This window comes from Perissodus microlepis, chromosome 4 (genome assembly GCF_051167445.1).
Source record: "Perissodus microlepis isolate ML-2025 ecotype Zambia chromosome 4, ASM5116744v1, whole genome shotgun sequence".
In the NCBI taxonomy this organism is placed as follows: Eukaryota; Metazoa; Chordata; class Actinopteri; order Cichliformes; family Cichlidae; genus Perissodus; species Perissodus microlepis.
The window spans coordinates 2,350,559-2,365,917 of NC_140464.1; the positions used below are offsets into that span (position 1 = coordinate 2,350,559).

Sequence of the window (15,359 nt, forward strand, 5' to 3'; positions counted from 1 at the left end):
ACTACAGGTATGTCTTAAAGACATGAAGGTCTGGGCAACCTGTAATTTTCTACTTTTAAATTAAGACGTCTTTAAAACATTTGGCTCTAAAAATCAGAAACACGGTGTCAGCACAATGAATTACAGCTGATTTTCAGGCTGAGAAAGACACTTTCTCTTGTCTTAGTGGACATATGTTAACTTTGTATAACACATTCTTTTGCCAGACATTCTGCAGCTTCGTCCTTGAGCTACAGAAACAAATGAAACACTGTTTTTCACTGATACCATCCAAGCCAGTCTTACACTGTGGCTTTTCAAGGACGTCAAGTTACATCAGGTCACACTGTGCTCACACTTTAGTGTCTGTGTTGAGTAACAATAATAATCTTCCAAAGACAAAGAAGCAGCCTTATGTAGCAGACGACTTCATCGGTGACTTCAAAGCTGAGCAGTGTTCATGAGACTTCTGATGGGAGGCGCTTCGTCCATCCTGCATGTGCGGCTGTTTAAATATCTGTAAACACGTCTGCTTTTGAACATGGACCACACCTCACAGTTTAAATGCATCCCTGACTTCAGTTGCATGTGGACGCTGGCAGCACCTGCAGTTTGATCTGTGGTGGATAAACTTTCACCTCATGCAACCTTGTTTATAAAGTGGGTGTAGCTGCCAGTGTTATTAACAGTTAGATGCCTTTTTGATGCCAGTTTTGCAGGCTGTGACTCACCCCGAAACACACAGCTGCTCATAAGAGCGCGAAATGAAGAGGTAGTCAGCGATCAGCATCTGTGAGGTGGTTTCACGGCCCCAAGTCTCTGTGCTGACTTCATAAATCCAGCTTTGCACTTCATAATCGTTGCATTATTTGCCTCAGTGCCTGTATGCTTTGTGAGTAATGCTCGAATACTACGAAATTAGTATTTCTATGTGTTTTTGCTTCTGTGACAGCCTCTCGTGATTTGATTGGATTCATATAAAACACCTTCCACAGATGCACCGCAGCCTGAGCATTTCTGCATGTTGGAGCTGAAGTTGAAGTCCAAATGAGTTAAATCACACATTAAACCTAAAGCTGTCAGTTTGCCAGTGAACGGTCTGTGTAACTTTGATCACGGCTGAAGAGAAGAGGAGCTCACGATGCAGTCAGAAACAATAAAACAGCACCACTAACCGGCTGGTGCAGGGCACTGGGTATGTTCTGGGCGTAGGTTTGTTGTCTGCTGTGAGTAAAGACATGTTACATCAACAATATTTATTAAATCATTCCAAGGACCATAATAATGTACAAACATGAAATAACTTAAAACTTAAAACACATGAGGTTACAGAGACAGTGGTGGATAAACGAGCAGGAAACACCTTCTTCTTCAGATTTGTCTGGTGAAGCTTTGCAGCCTCTGCGGTGGACACACAGCGAGTGACACACAGCGAGTGACACACAGCGAGTGACACACACCGAGCAGAGGAGGCTGATCTGAGGCAGCAGAGCGTAAACAGAGATATTCCCTTTGTTTCCCATCAGAAGCTCAACTTCTAAGAGGTCAGCTGATATCAGTGCACAGCAGGACGCCACTATTGGCTGGATTATGACTGACACATTTGAGAGGTTGCTCACTCCAGAGCCAGTGGGCGGAGCCTCACCTGGCCCAGCCTCACACTCCCACATCGACATCCTCTGATGCACGATCAACCCCGTGAGTCGTTTTTAGACCTACGACCTCAACGTTAGTGGGTTGTAGGGGTGGCAGTGTCAGAAGTGGTTAAGCTCAGGCACTAAAGGGGTCATTTACAGGTCACATACAGTAACCAATGAAAGGCAGGCGGCACGTTTGGAGACAGCCTCTGGTGGACATTAGAGGAACTACAGCTCCATTTTTCAGCCTCGGAGGTGGGAGGTAGGCTCTGTAGGGAGCAGCACTCGTTAAAAAGTGGCGTTAACTATTTAACCATTAGTGACTCTTCCAGTGTTTAGTCTTCTTCTATTATTACTCAAACAGCTGCTGACACCACTGCTGAGCAGTTTTCCTTGTCTGATGTAGTGTCTACTTTATAAAGTTGGTTTTAGTCCAGTGTGATGTGAACAGAGGGAATACAGAGTTCAGTATTTACAGCCAGAAACACCTGGTGTGATGCTAACAGTCTGAGAACACGGAGGATTTGATGCTCTTGTACCGTCACAGTTAACAACAATTAGCTTTAAAATCCCAGTCGGTCAGTAAAAGGCTGTAAACAGCTTTTAGGAAATTAGCTTTAAAAACTCTAAAACAAACATTCTTGTGCTTGTTGATCTACAACAAAGTCTGTGCTGTCATTAAAAAATGGTTCATATAAAAGAAAGCACCGTAACAAACCACAGAAAACTCAAAAAAAGAGGAAGACTGAGGGAACGCAGGGCTCACGCCTCTCAGCTCTCTCCTTCTCCTTCATCCACTTCCTGCTTGATGACCGGAGTTCCTGAATAATGCAGAAGAAGAGATCAGTTGCGGGCTGCAGCTCGGCACTATGATCCGTTCCTGCTCTGAAACACTCGTACCGTCCAGTTTCTTCAGATTAGGGAGTCTCTTCGTGGCCTCGTCCATCCACGTCCCCTCGGCCGAGTGTTTCTCCTCCAGAGGATTTCCGACAAACACGAGGTCCACGAGGCACGGCAGCTCCGCCAGCCTCACAAACTCTCCTGCAACGCACACAAAACACAACATTCACCACAGCAACTTCACAAATCAACAAGTTAAAAAAACAACGCTGGATTCAAGAAAAATAAAAACTTATTTCACCTAAAGAAAACTTTCACAGTAGGACAGACAGCAGGGGCACCGACGCTCTATAGATACGTTAGTAAATCTTAAAACACGGACTTGAGTAAATCTCAGCCGACTGTCCTCCATGTTGTCCTACAGCTGATAGCGCTCTGCTCGATTATAAATCCCACTTTAAAGGACCACGACTGTCATCACCAGCTGCAGTCCAGCATGGAGGAGGAGGAGGAGGCTGTCTGACCGAGGGAGGGTCCAGAATCAGATCAGCCTGCCGGTGAGCAAACAGGAAGGCCTGGAGCTCGATGGGTACCAAACACTGTGTTATTAATAATACGATAGAGCTTTAATGCAATTGCACAGCAATGTGCCATGCTCCGGGTGTTTCACAGAGGGAAAATGATAGAAGTTTTACTTCATGAGTAATGCTCGAATACTATGAAATGAGTATTTTGATTTGTTTTGCTGCTGTGAAAGCCTCTGGACGCTATAAACACTACACAGCTTGTACGAAAGGCAGATTTCAGTCAGTGAACCTAATCAGCACCACCTTAAATATAAACTGATGTAACAATAATTCACCACAGTGCAAGACTGAGATCACCAAAATTAAAATCATTCCTGCCTGTGACCATCTCCCTGTACAACTCCTCCATCTAATACACTGTGAACACTGCAATAGTTACATCCTTTTCCCACACGCTCTCTTACTCGGTAATGTTGCTGTCAATTTTCGTGATATTTGTTTATAATCACATCTGCCAACCCTGGATATCTATTATTTGGGGATTTGTATATATTGTGTTATTCCTTATATCTTAACATGTTGTATTGTTAAATAGTCTAGCCTGTTTTTGTTCATGTTACCATGCCTAAGAAACTGTAACCCACATAATTTCCCTATCGATTAATAAAGTAAGCTGATTCTGATTCCTGTAAACTTCATCACATCACTGCAAACTAACCAGTTCGGTCTGCACTAAACTGGCTGGTGTGTTCATCCAGAAAATCAGTAAAACTAGTTTGTTTTGCAAGAAATTTAACAAAAACACAATTCAGAGAAACATAATGTTTCTCGTTTGATTTATAAACTAAACTAAAATGAATGAGGCCATTACATGTAAGATCTAGCAGTCCTTAGTGTAAAAATAGTCTCTTATGTGCCTCTCCTGTCCTCTTTCATCTTCCTCCATCCATCTCACACACTGACATTTTTTCTCTCCCTGGAAAACAAAGCAACTGTTCATTTATCTCTCAGACAAACTGCAGACAAAGTGTTTGTGTGTGATTATTGTCGAGGTGTTTGAAAAGCTGCATTTGAAATCACCTGACACTTATAGAAATATTACTCTATTCACGCTTGCTAGTCTTTTGTAGCTGGCTAAAGGCGCAGCAACGGCAACTTTACATCAGCACCATGAACCCGTCACAGCGATGAAGGAAAAAGGACCGCGGGATGTTTTTGTGTTCTTATTATTGAGCGAGCATCACCACACCTGCTCTAACCCCCGCTTACCCCAGTCTTTGACCAGGTTGTTGGACATGTAGAGGACTTTCAGGTTCTTCAGGCACTGGATTCCCTTCAGCTTCTCTATCTGGTTATAAGAGATCCACAACTCCTCCAGTGTGTCACCTACAGCCTCCTGCTCACACACACACACACACACACATATACGCATGCACACACAGAATCAATGTAAAATAATTCACACAAAAAATGGATCCAGATACATGAAACTAAAATTCAGCACACAACCAGACCTGGAATAAAAAAAAAACCTTGGTTATTATTATTACTTTTAGTTTTATTGTTATGATTATGAATGTAACAAAAGCATTTTCCAAATATGTGATGAAGAATCATCTCGTTATCTTATTCTTCATGTGACCTCTTGCCAGGTTGTTGATGATGATGTTGGGTTAAGTGAAGCCAGATAACAGACAGACATCCTGGATCTGTTGAACCTGTGTCGTAGGTTTCAGGTCAACATGCTGATGCTGTCATGTTAATAATGTCGGGATAAACACAGAGTTTCTGGTGGTAATATTATTTTTATGACACAGGTATGAAAAGATAAAGGAGAACATTTTGCATGGGTGCTCGTGTTTTGTCAAATCTAAAGTGCTTGGAAACTTTAGACCCAACAATTCAGTCATCATGTGTCTTAACTTGTGGCCGTGCATTATTTGTCTCACCCACGCCCCCAGGACGCCTCAGTGTCCCGTGTGACTCACCAGCCCTGCGAGTGACTTGATGTTGTTCCTTCCTAAAGACAAAATCTTCAGGTTCTCTGGAAGGACCAAACATCCCATTACAACAACACGTTTCCATCTGTGGTCAGAGTGTGTGTGTGTGTGTGTGTAGTCAGCACTCACTCAGGCCGTTGAGGTTTGTTATCTTCTCGATGCAGTTTGTGGACAGAGACAGTTTCCTGTAAAGAAAGAGACACAACAACACGTGATGGATTTGAAGGATGAGTGTTTGGCCCAAACCTGCCACTGCTACTGTTTTTAAGGCTGTTTCTGGGTGTCCTCCTGTTCTGCTGACCCACACAGTTTAACATGAACAAGTGAAGTACTTCTGACTTTATGAGACGGCGCCCCGTCTGCACGACTCACTCGCAGTTTGTTAGCGTGGAGAGCGATGCGTCCATCTTCTCTATAGGAGGAATCTGACCGTACAGCTTGACGGCTTTTGCCTCGCTCCGTTTCTCGCCTGACTTCTCCTCCTGCACACACACACAGTCACATACATGTACACACTGTGGCAGCCAATGTGTGAGTCTGGGTGGTGTCGTTCTTGGACATTAAGGTGTCTGAATCTGCAGAGCTGATTGTGGAATTCAAGATGAATCCTATGACTGTCTCTTCTGTGGTGGTAAACTATTTTGTGTAGCAGTGTAAATATCTTGGCACGTGAATCAGTGATGAGCTTCAGGTGGACAGAAAAGAATAATGCTCATAAAGACCTTTAAATCTTTGGACTATCTGCCTTCTGAGCTCAGAATGTTGACATTATTTTTCAGAGCTCTGATTGGTCTGATAGGCAGTGATTTCATGCTTGATCTTGGACTAGAGCTGCTGGGAAGCAGGTTAAGGTCTGCAGCACTGGTAACCATGGTGATATAAAGCCAAAGTTTTCTGAATAAGTCTCAAAGCCTGTTTCAGAGTACAGCCCACTGCTGTCTTTCTAAAATAAATTATTTTTCCATGTGTTTTATGTGATGTTTTGTTTGATTTACAGCCGAGTCCACTGTATTATGATTGATTGATTGATTGGCTGAGTGTGTGTGTGTGTGTGTGTGTGTGTGTGTGTCTCACCCATTTGGCCAGCGCGTCTTTCACAGTCATTGCTTTTGCCTGGAAACATCAACATTTAGACCAATCAGAAACATGTCTGAGTTAAAGTGTGATGATAACACAAACACTCTGGTTTGGGCTAACATAACAATAAGAACCATCTTAATATCAATAATAATAATAATAGTTCACTACAGATTTTTAATGTTGGGCTTGATGCTGACTCTTCACACACAGCCGAAGCAGAGATTACTCCAGCTTCTCCTTCAGGACTCTGCTGCTGTTTTCCGGCTACTTAACGAGCTAAGGAGCTAATTAAAGTTAGCCCGTGTTAGCCGGCGGATGTGGCGCTGCTTCGTGTTTCCGGCCGGTAAAGCGCTCAGACATGAGATGACTCCGAGCTTCTATCAGTTTTTAGAGGTACCATCACTCAAACAGCAGCTCAAAACAGCAAAAAGCTCCAAAACCAACCGAAAACACAAACACTCACCATGTTCGCGTCTGATGTCCGCTGCTGTTGCTATGGTACTGTCGGGGACCGGCTGCACATGCGCACTGTACTTGACCCGTATTAGAGGTAAAATTTAACTAGAAAGAAATAAAATTAATCTGCTACAAGTCATTGTTGACCTGATAAAAGCAAAGGATTGTTATTCAAGATTATACCATTCAAGACTGTAGTAGTAATAGTACTAATAGTGATAATATAAATCACTCTAGCATAAAAGGACAGTTCATTTGTTTCCATTTCTTTAGTTGAACTTATAAAAAATGCCAAAGATAACAGTTTTACAGGTATAAATAGTATTTTTGCTTCAAAAAGGTAAATCCCAGAGCCAAAAACGTGGGTTATCTCAGTTGGTGTGCAGCATGTTCTTAAAAAAATTGGGTAAGCTAGACAAGTAAAGGAAAAAGATAGTGTCAGGCCTATAACAAACTATCTACAACAGAAGAACAGCATATGAAAGCCATGCCCTTAAGAAACAGGAAAAAAATCCAGATCCTGACAAACGACATGAGAATTGCATCTGGACCTTCAGCTGATCCATGAAGGAAGGGAAAGAGGGAAATGTTTGGTACAATTTGTCAGTATATACGGAGGAGGAGAGAGGTATAACAGTGAGGGTCTACATCCATCCAACACAGTGGAGTGTCTGTCGTGGTTTAGAGCTAAATTGTAGTGGGTGGTGTTGGAGATCTTTCCAAAACTGATGGAATTCTGAACACAGAAAAGTTCATTTTGATCAACCATGCAGTGTCATCTGGGAAGCATCTGATTGCTAACAGCTTCATTTTTCAGACGATGACACTAATGCACTGCCAATGCAGTAAAATCATATAAAATATAAAACACACTAGAAAACCTTCAATCATGGATTTCTGAAATGCTTTTTAAAAAATAAACAGTTGACAAGACAACAAGGATATCGATTAAAGAGACCCACGTTACCTGTAATCAGTCTTATTTGAATCAAACTCTTGCAGGATTAAAAGGCACCTGTAAGGTTTGTGTTTTTACCTCCTTCACAGGACCTGCAGTCCTGACTGTAGAAAACAGAAAACAAAGAATCATGTTTCAGCCTGATGAGACGAGCATTGGAAGTGGAGATGACAAATCAACTAAAGATGCATGAAGTTAAAAAGGAAGCGGCTGAATTAACTGATGACACATAAACATTGTTTTTAAACCTCGGCTTCTCAAATCTACCAGAACAACGAGTCAAATGTGACACATGAGTCATCAGTGATGAAGTTTGTGCGCTTTTGCTTCACTGCTTTGATTTCTATTGTTGTTCCCATTGTTTGGACTCTGTGTCATCATCGTCTCATCAACAGGCAGAAATCTGAAAAATTGAGCAGTTCTCTAAAAAAACACTAGAGCCACATCTGCATGTACGTAGGATTTTTTTTTTTTTGTCAAATTTAATTTGCAAAATCTGTCCATCCAGATCAAAATAAAACAGTTTGTTAGACTCTTCTCTCTAGCAGTTTTTCAAATGCTTCATTTTCAGGGATTCAAGATGCCAAAACCCAAAGCTTACCAAAATACCTGTATAGGTGTGTACATATTCCTTTTATTCCAAAAGACTGGCATAAAATATAACTGCAGTATTACTATGATAACACACAATATTACACAGTTTGCTTAAGAACCTACAAACATGTTTAACTGCTTAAAGGTTAATCAGGCTAGCTTAATGAAGTAGCAGTAATTGCTTTAAAAAAACATATACAAAAGAGAGTTTAGCTAAGTGTGTTAATGTTTATTTATATGTTATATATGTGTTATAAGTTATTTATTCAGTACTGCTAAACGCTAACTAGCCTAGCTTAGTAGTGCTATGGCCTGATTTTAATGCAAATGATTTTTATTTGGTAAAGCCACCTTTATTTCATATATTTAAATGCTTTCATTGAAAGATGAGAGTCTATTTCACTGGAAAGTATACTGGTCTTCTTTCTGTGACATTATCTTATGATAATAAAATTAATTTTAATAATAATAATAAGAAGAATAATGCATCACACAATGTAAACTGTGAAAAAAAACAGAGGATGATGATGTTTTACTGACCCAATAATTCACAACTAAATGGTCAGTTGTTACTGCTGTGAGTGTAACATTAATTATTATTACCTTTATTATATATATTCAAATACAAGATAAGATCACAGTATCTTGTGAAGATGTCTTTGTTGTTCTTTGAAATGTATCCCTTTTGCTAAAAGCTAACCAGCCAAGCTGAGCAGAATAAAGAAGACCCCTGTAATTCTCCATCCATCGTCTTCCACTTATCCAGTCCAGGGTCAAGATGCACCCCACCTCCTGCTCCACCCAGGGTCTGCTTGCTGTGAGGCAAAAGTGCGAACTACATGCCAGCATAATTCTATAAAGCCCAATTTAAACAAAAATACTGGTTTTAATCACATTTTCTTAAACTCGCTGTAGTTCTTTGGTCATCTGTGCACTGTGGAGAAGTAAGCAAAGAAACAACCAAAGTTGACTCAGAGTTTATTAAGAAAATTTGAGCAAAAGATTAAAAAAAAACCCAACAAAATCTAAAAATTAGTCTCCATCAAAATACAGAAGGCATCTCTCAGCAAACAGCTTTGACCAACTCGAGTTAGCAGCTCGACATTAACTGTATATCTGAAGTCGTGACTCCAAACTGCTGCACATTATCAGTCCGTCAGAGGCACGATGTGACCGCATATGAAGTACACAGATTTACATCATGTAACCGCCTGCATGTGTACTAAACAACAAAACGTTACATTGTTGTCATTTGTTTGGGGCTTGAAGTACAAAGTTAGACCACGAGGCCGCCCGTGTAATAGGATAAAAAGTCCGAGAGCAAACTTTTGTTATATTCTGCGATACCGTTATAGCAGGATGTTAGTGTTTGATGCTCGACCTATATGTGGGTGAAGTTGGAATAATGACAGAAAAGCATTTAATGAAACAAAGCGTTAAACATGTTATGGGGGCTGTTCAACGTAACTACCAGAATTTCTTCTTTGGTGTGTAAACTAAAAAGCTGGATTTGATTTTTAAACTTTGTTTCCTCCCTGAAAAACAAACAAACGAAAACATTAACTTCTTTGACACTGCCATTTACACCTAATTCAAAATTTCAAGTTATTTTCTCAGACGTGTGAGACGCGTTTTGATGCACGCCAAATCATCCAGGTAAAAACAATCTCAAAGTTGATTGTGTTCATTGGGAAGAAGCATTTCATCCAAGTGACCTCTTCAGTCTCAGCTGACAGTGAGCTGTGAGCTCGGTTCTCACGATGAAAACACTTCGTCCAGAAGAAAATCAGCTTTCTGGGAAGTTTCAGGTGCGTCATGCAGAATTTTGGGTGGTAAATTTGTTTTTTCAGTGTCATAAACAAGCTTCCATTAAATCTGACGTCTCCTAAGAAGAAAGCACCAACAAAAACCAAAAACGGAGTGTTGCCCCTCGGGAAGCTTCTGGAAGATGGCCAATCAGAATCAAGTGGGGACTTAATGAGACAGGAGCTGAGGGGACTAAAGGGCTGCAAACGCAGGATGAGATAAAGAAAACATTTCCCCCTCTCTCTCTCTCTTAGACTCTAGGAGCTACTCTAGTGGAGTCAATAGAAATATGAATCTGATGAATCTATTATGGCTGCTATAACCAAATATGGCTTTAACCCCTCACTGCCTAGTGTATTATATTTGATGTTTTTGAGACTTCTACATCATCAGTGTGATTTTTTTCCCCCAGATGTAACAAATATGATACAAATTAAAAGTCATATATGGAAATAAAATGTAATTATTTTTATAAAGAAATTTGTCAAATGGTTCAAAGACTGCCCGTTTTCAAAAACTCTTAATTTTCTGGCACTTAATATTATTTTACATTTTGGGTTTTAAGTGATTAAAAAGAAAACAAAGCTGTGCTGGAGATTTAAAAAAAGTCTAATAATTCAAATTGTCCCTTAGAAACATCGGACTAGTCAGAAATGTGTTCTCTGCCTTTCTTTGGTGCAATGTGGGTCGTCCTTTAGTCTTTACCTTCACTGTGAGTCACGCCGAGCTCAATATTACTGAAACGTTTGGAGCCACAGCCGCCTTATTTTTGGAACAATAAGCCACCTTTGGATATTTTCCTTCCAACATTATATTCAGGACCAATGATGCATGAAGACGATATAAATTCTGTCAGTTTTTCACAATAAAATTCAAAAACATCTTCATTTTCAAAATCTTTATTTACACAGCAGTCACTTCCCAGACGTGTGGCTCTTCATGTGCAGTCTCACGTACGTCTTTCGGTGGAAGCCTTTCCCGCAGACCTCGCAGCGGTACGGTTTGACTCCCGTGTGCGTGCTGCTGTGCTGCTTCAGGCTCGTTTGGTCGCTGAAGCCTCGGCCGCAGACGTTGCACAGAAACGGTTTTTCCCCCGTGTGCGTCCTGATATGCCGCAACATGTTGTGTCTGCAGTTGAAGGATTTCCCGCACTCATTGCACAGAAACGGTTTCTCCCCGGTGTGAATCCTCATGTGCATCTCCAGGTTTCCGTGCCCGTCGAAACACTTACCGCACACTTCGCAGACCTTCCCGCTTTTGTGAGTCTTCAGGTGACTTTTCAAGTTTTCCTCAGAATCAAAATTCATCCCGCACACGCCGCAGACATCTGTGGCGTGACTTTTGGCGTGATTCACCAGAGAAACCACGGAGTGGAACATTTTCCCGCATACTTCGCATATAGCCCGGGACTTTTTTGACTGCGATGTCTTGAGCCCCTTGTCGCCGTCATCGTTAACCGATGAGTTTTCTGGATTGCGGGTTTTCTTGCGGATATGAACCAGCAGGTGGCGCTTCAGAGTCGAGTAGTCATTGAAGCATTTCCCACAGATGGTGCAGGTGTACGGTTTTTCCCCCGTGTGTATCCTGATGTGTCGCACCATGTTGTGACGGCAGTTGAAGGATTTCCCGCACTCGCTGCACAGGAACGGTTTCTCCCCTGTGTGAATCCTCATGTGCGTCTCCAGGTTGCTCGAGGTCCCGAAACACTTCCCGCAGACGCTGCAGATCTCCGCTTTCACGTGAGTTTTCACGTGACTGTGAAAGCTCTCCTCGCTGTCGAAACGTTCCCCGCACACGCCACAGACGTCCTTGGGGTGAATCTCCATGTGGTTCACCAAAGAGATGTTGGCGTGGAAGCCTTTCCCGCACACTTTACAGCAGATTCTGGATTTGAGTTTTTTGGCCAGGTGCAGTGTCGGCGCCATCGGTACACGAGGCCCCTTCTTCTTCTTCGGCTTCCACTCGCGGCTTCTGTCGCTGTCATCGCTCTGAGAATCCACGCTGGCCCTCCACTCGTCATCGCTGTTGACAGTCGAGGAGCTGGAGGAGGCCTCGTCATTGTCTTCCACAGTCACTTCCTCCTGCGCCTGCTCCTGTTCTGTGGACGTGCTGGGTAGAGGATCGCCACTGCCTCCTTTAGTGCTCGGAGAGCTGGGCTGATGCTTGAAGATGAACCCGATGGCGCTATCCTCCTCCCCTTCAACCTCTTGCAGCGCCTGCTCTTCCTCCTCCCTCAGCTCCTGAAGCGGGTGCTGTGGCTGCTCCTCGTCCTCCTGGTTCTTGTCCGTCTGTAGAGATTCTTCATTCTCCAAGTCTTGACTGGGGCTCCACTCCAGCTCACACTGCTCCTCTGCCTGCTGCTGATCCTCAGGGAAGTCCTCGTCCCAGACAGTCAGCGCGAGCTGCGGCTGGTCTGCAGAGAGAGAGAAAAAAAAAAAAGTTAAAACTTTCAGAAAACAGTGATGTCATCAAGAGCCATGATACAAACTATACTCCAGATACCACCACAAATAACTGACTGAGGGCTACATTTTATTCTGATCTGCAAATTTGACAGATAAACAAAAGTGTTCATCAATGTTTCAAGACTGACATTTAAAACAAACAAATAAAAATCAGACAACTGATATTTTGTCTTCCAGACAGGAAGAATGAAGAGATTTCCCCTAATATTTGTTATGCATAGTCCCCGCCCCCTGGAGGGGAGGAGTCTGTAATCAGGTCTGTTTGTCTGTCTGTTAGTAATCTAGCATCCAGAGTTTCAACATATCATTTTCTAACTTTGTGTGATTGTTGATACCAATAACAGCTCAAGCTGATTTAGTTTTGGTGCATATTTGGTCAAAGTCGCACCAAATGTGAAAATCAGTAAAAACTTCATATTACCCAGTTTTCTATGGATCGTCTTCAAACTTCACAATAATACACTAGACCACATGAGTGCTTAGGTTTTAGATCTCTCTTATAGAGTGTGTTTCACCTCTCTATGCTGTCTCCCCCCCTTATCCTGGTAGTGCTGGAGGTCGCTTCCTGTTAAAAGGGATTTCTTCCTTCCCATCCTTGCCAAGATCACCTCACAGGGGATTGTCTGACTGTTGAAGTTCTCTCTCTTTGTATTAATATTCAGCTTTTAAGCCCTAACTTAAAGTTAAGTTACACTTGGTAGTTTTAAGTTTAGCTTAATTCACTTCTATTTATATGGCGCCAAATCACAACAACAGTTGCCTCAAGAAGCTCTACAGTTACGATCAGTCACGGATCGGCCTCCCCAGAGCCCGGACCTCAACATAACTGACACAGTATGGGATCATCCCGACAGAAAACAGAACGAAAGTCAGAAATATCCAAGGAAGATCTTTGAATGTCCTTCAAGAACCCTGCAGAGCTATTCCTGAACACCACTTGCACATTCTAAGGAGCTTGGATAGAAAGCGACTGAACTTGTTTAAGTTTGTTGAAGACGTTTCACCGCTCATGCAAGAAGTTTCTTCAGTTCTAAAACCAAATGGTGGAGAGGCCCAGGTATTTAAGGCCTAGTGGGAGTTGTCCCTTAAGTGTGTTCTTTATTAATCACGTGCCTCATCATATGAGTCAAGGTGTGGACAAAAGCGTGGGTCATTTTTAGCAGAGGTTTCAGGTAAAACCACTGTGAGACCTTCACTCCCTGACTGAGAACCTACACAGACTCTGCTTGGAAATGTTTCAATACAAAGAACATTGGCGTTGCTCAAGACTTGTGCAGATCACTGTAATATTTGCATGTGGAGAAATAAAATTGTCTTACTAAATGTGTCTGCGGAGTTTGGTGTCCCAGCAGCAGTCTCTTCATGAAAACCAGCCCGTAAAAGTTCATTTTTCTCAGACTGTAGAGGAGCTTGGTGAATCACTTGTCAGACTTAAATGTCATGCTTGGGTAACAAACAAATATATATATATAGATAGATAGATAGATAGATAGATAGATAGATAGATAGATAGATAGAATTTAATGAGCAAACACTGTCTTTTGAACTGTTGAAATGAGGCCAAAGAAAGTTTGTCAATCTAAACTTAAAGCAGTTTATTGAATAACAAAGCAAGTCACGCTAGTCAGAAATAGGTTTCCAGACTTTGTCAGGTGAACATCTTTGAATTCAGAGGCGGAAACGGTTTATTTCGAAAAGTTCGGCGCCCTGACGGTCACCTTTCAATCGTTTAAAGTTTCTATTGCTCAGAGTGTGAGGCAGCTTTGTCAATAACTCTTATGCCGAATTCAAAAGCATACTGAAATTAAGGAATGTGTTTTTATTGAGGTTGGGACCTTTGCTTTTAAATGGGAAACGTTAAATCTGCAGATTTTTGAATGGGGTACCACTGGGCAGACATGCTGCCCCAGATGGGCCTGTTTCCAGTGCGGCCTGTTAGCGGACAACCTGAAGGGCTGAAGACACGCCGGCAGCTCACAGACCTGAGTGTTTGCCGGCGTACATCTCTGATCTGGACTCTCTCTGCAGCATCCGTCGCTGGCGGCGGATCTCCCGTTTGGACAGCAGGATCTCCTCCTCATAGCCCGCGATGGTCTTCTTCACCGCCTCCAAGATGTCGTCGGCGGCCGCGGCCAGCCGCTCGTTAACGAGCACTCTGAGCAGCTGGATGCTGGACATGACCGAGAGCCCGAAGAGCCAGAGACGTGGAAACAAGAGCTTTCTGTTTTCAGACGCTGATTTCTGAAGAGAAAACAGCAGCACAATGTGCTAAAGGACTACTGTCAAGATGGCGCCTATGTTCGTCTGACAGGAAGAATTCCGGTTAGCTGGGCTTCTTTTCAAAATAAGAGCTTCAAGTTGATAGCTGTTGAGATTATTGCATAAAAGCAGGTTTTAGTTGGATTGTGCACAGGTAAATTAAGTTTGTTTTTATGATAAACACCAAAATGACAGAACAGGGAGCTCACTTCTTTCTGACACACATCAGAGCTTTAAAAACTCCAAAGCATTCCTAACATGAACATCAGCAGGTAGGAACCAAGATTACCCTTTAAATCAGGTTATATAACCTATTTTAAAAGGTAATCTTCCTCCTTTACAGGTACTTTTTGTAATTACCCTCTACATGTTTTAGCTGCAAGTGAAACCAGGTGGCAGTGTTTTACCAGGAGGTGATTCGAGGAGTTTTCAAGTGCGTGCCTCTTTATTCGTTTTTAGTCTAACAGGACTGGCGCTGGTCGCTCCCTCTCGCTCTCGCTAATGCAGGCGTGGGGGAACTCCAGGCCTCGAGGGCCGTGTCCTGCAGGTTTTAGATGTGTCCTTGATCAAACACAGCTGAATTAAATGGCTAAATTAGCTCCTCAACATGTCTTGAAGTTCTCCAGAGGCCTGGTAACGAACTAATCATTTGATTCAGGTGTGTTGACCCAGGGTGAGATCTAAGACCTGCAGAACACCGGCCCTCGAGGCCTGGAGTTGCCCTCCCTGCTCTAATGCATATATATATATATATATAT

At 42.4% G+C, this 15,359-nt stretch overlaps 2 protein-coding genes across 2 annotated transcripts; both read right to left on the bottom strand.

Annotated features, from left to right (window-relative positions):
- Positions 1–1,220: 1,220 nt before the first annotated feature.
- Positions 1,221–6,602, bottom strand: LOC146387997 (dynein axonemal light chain 1-like). The gene is made up of 8 exons (XM_084925066.1): positions 6,527–6,602; positions 6,058–6,096; positions 5,356–5,465; positions 5,113–5,168; positions 4,972–5,027; positions 4,253–4,379; positions 2,517–2,657; positions 1,221–2,437 (listed from the first exon to the last, which is right to left on the bottom strand). The coding sequence occupies exons 1-8, from the start codon at positions 6,527–6,529 to the stop codon at positions 2,388–2,390; spliced, it is 582 nt and encodes a 193-aa protein (XP_084781192.1). The 5' UTR covers positions 6,530–6,602; the 3' UTR covers positions 1,221–2,387.
- A 2,430-nt stretch (positions 6,603–9,032) lies between these two features.
- Positions 9,033–15,116, bottom strand: LOC146387998 (uncharacterized). Its single transcript, XM_084925067.1, has 3 exons — positions 15,009–15,116; positions 14,325–14,707; positions 9,033–12,290 (listed from the first exon to the last, which is right to left on the bottom strand). The coding sequence occupies exons 2-3, from the start codon at positions 14,518–14,520 to the stop codon at positions 10,792–10,794; spliced, it is 1,695 nt and encodes a 564-aa protein (XP_084781193.1). The 5' UTR covers positions 14,521–14,707; positions 15,009–15,116; the 3' UTR covers positions 9,033–10,791.
- Positions 15,117–15,359: the final 243 nt, after the last annotated feature.

Bases quoted from the DNA above. Each gene is read 5' to 3' on its own strand.
- LOC146387997 (XM_084925066.1), bottom strand. The intron at 5,028-5,112 runs GTGAGTGCTGAC...TGGTCCTTCCAG, and splicing joins AACAAACCTCAACGGCCTGA to AGAACCTGAAGATTTTGTCT. The intron at 4,380-4,971 runs GTGAGTCACACG...GTGTGTGAGCAG, and splicing joins TCAAGTCACTCGCAGGGCTG to GAGGCTGTAGGTGACACACT.
- LOC146387998 (XM_084925067.1), bottom strand. From the start codon at position 14,520: ATGTCCAGCATCCAGCTGCTCAGAGTGCTCGTTAACGAGCGGCTGGCC. The intron at 12,291-14,324 runs GTCTGTGAGCTG...CTCTCTCTGCAG, and splicing joins GTACGCCGGCAAACACTCAG to ACCAGCCGCAGCTCGCGCTG.